Source organism: Apteryx rowi, unplaced genomic scaffold (assembly GCF_003343035.1).
Source record: "Apteryx rowi isolate R43461 unplaced genomic scaffold, aptRow1 scaffold_1314, whole genome shotgun sequence".
In the NCBI taxonomy this organism is placed as follows: domain Eukaryota; kingdom Metazoa; phylum Chordata; class Aves; order Apterygiformes; family Apterygidae; genus Apteryx; species Apteryx rowi.
In genome coordinates, this window is record NW_020447547.1 from 71,473 (window position 1) to 72,687 (window position 1,215).

Below are 1,215 nucleotides of genomic sequence, written 5' to 3' on the forward strand. Positions count from 1 at the left end.
GACCCTGGTGGCCGGCGTCGCCCCACGCAAGCGGGACCTCTTCCCCGTCAAGGAGGTGACGCTGGACATGGCGCCCAGCTCCTTCGACGACCGCTACCGGGGCTGCGCCGGCACCATGGAGGCCGAGCTGGCGGAGCTGAACCGCACCGAGATGACCGGCAACCGGGTCTACGCCGAGGCCTGGGCCAGCGCCGTGTCCCGGTGGGGCGAGTGGCGGCACGCGGGTCCCCGGCCGCGGGACCTCAAGCCGGAGCAGGAGATGGCCATCCTGGCCTACACCATGCAGGGGCCGCTGCACGGCGAGTTCAACGCGGCCGTGCGGGAGGCCGGGCTCTCCCGCCGCCACTACCTCGACCACTTCCACTTCAAGACCTTGCACTTCCTCCTGACCACGGGCCTCCAGGCGCTGCGGGACGCCCAGCCCCGGCGCTGCCGCAGGGTCTACCGCGGAGTCAGCGGCGTCCGCTTCGGCGCCGAGCGGCACCGCTCCGTCCGCTTCGGCCACTTCGCCTCCTCGTCGCTCAGGAACGCCAGCGCCTGGCGCTTCGGCCGGGACACCTTCTTCTCCGTGGAGACGTGCTACGGCGCCGTCATCAGGAACTTCTCCTTCTTCCCCGAGGAGGACGAAGTCCTCATCCCGCCCTCCGAGAGCTTCGAGGTCACCGGTGTGGCCCGCGCTGGAGGCCGGGCGATCATCGAGCTCCGCTCCCGGGGCTCCTTCAGCTCCTACAACTGCGAGTTGGTGCAAGGTGAGGTGGACGCGGGGGAGCGGGCGGCACGGTGCAGCGCGGTGCAGCTCCCCTCCAGCACCCGGCCACGCTGGGGCGACGCGTGGGGCGCGTTGCAACYGCTGCTCCGTGCACATTGCTGCTTTCTTCGGCAGAGAAAAGATGCAAGACGCGGCCGTGCGTGTTCAGCRCGGGTAAGGAAACCGCTGACGGCCCCATTCCCCAGGAATTCCCCCTTTGCACCCTCCRGGCCGTGACTAACACCCCTTTTTCTGGCRTTCCCCAGGCCGGAGCAGCCTGGYGGCCCCCTCAAGCCTCTGGGGGYTGCTGCTGGCAGTCAASGCCCTGACGGCGACAGGAGGTCCCTGACGCTCTCCGTGCACCCCTGGCATTGCGGCTACGTGGAAAAGCAGGTCTCGGAAATGCCCAAAATGCGTGTCCGGCGCAGCACGGGCTCTGCTGGGGAAGGAGCTGCGAAAGCCCTCGC

At 69.4% G+C, this 1,215-nt stretch overlaps 1 protein-coding gene across 1 annotated transcript; it reads left to right on the plus strand.

The window, feature by feature from the left end:
• Nucleotide 1: 1 nt before the first annotated feature.
• Nucleotides 2-1,097, plus strand: ART1 (ADP-ribosyltransferase 1; the record flags this gene model as incomplete). The annotated part of the gene is made up of 3 exons (XM_026056483.1): nucleotides 2-749; nucleotides 884-922; nucleotides 1,015-1,097. Coding segments are annotated over 3 exons (870 nt in total), but the record flags the coding sequence as incomplete, so codon positions are not given.
• Nucleotides 1,098-1,215: the final 118 nt, after the last annotated feature.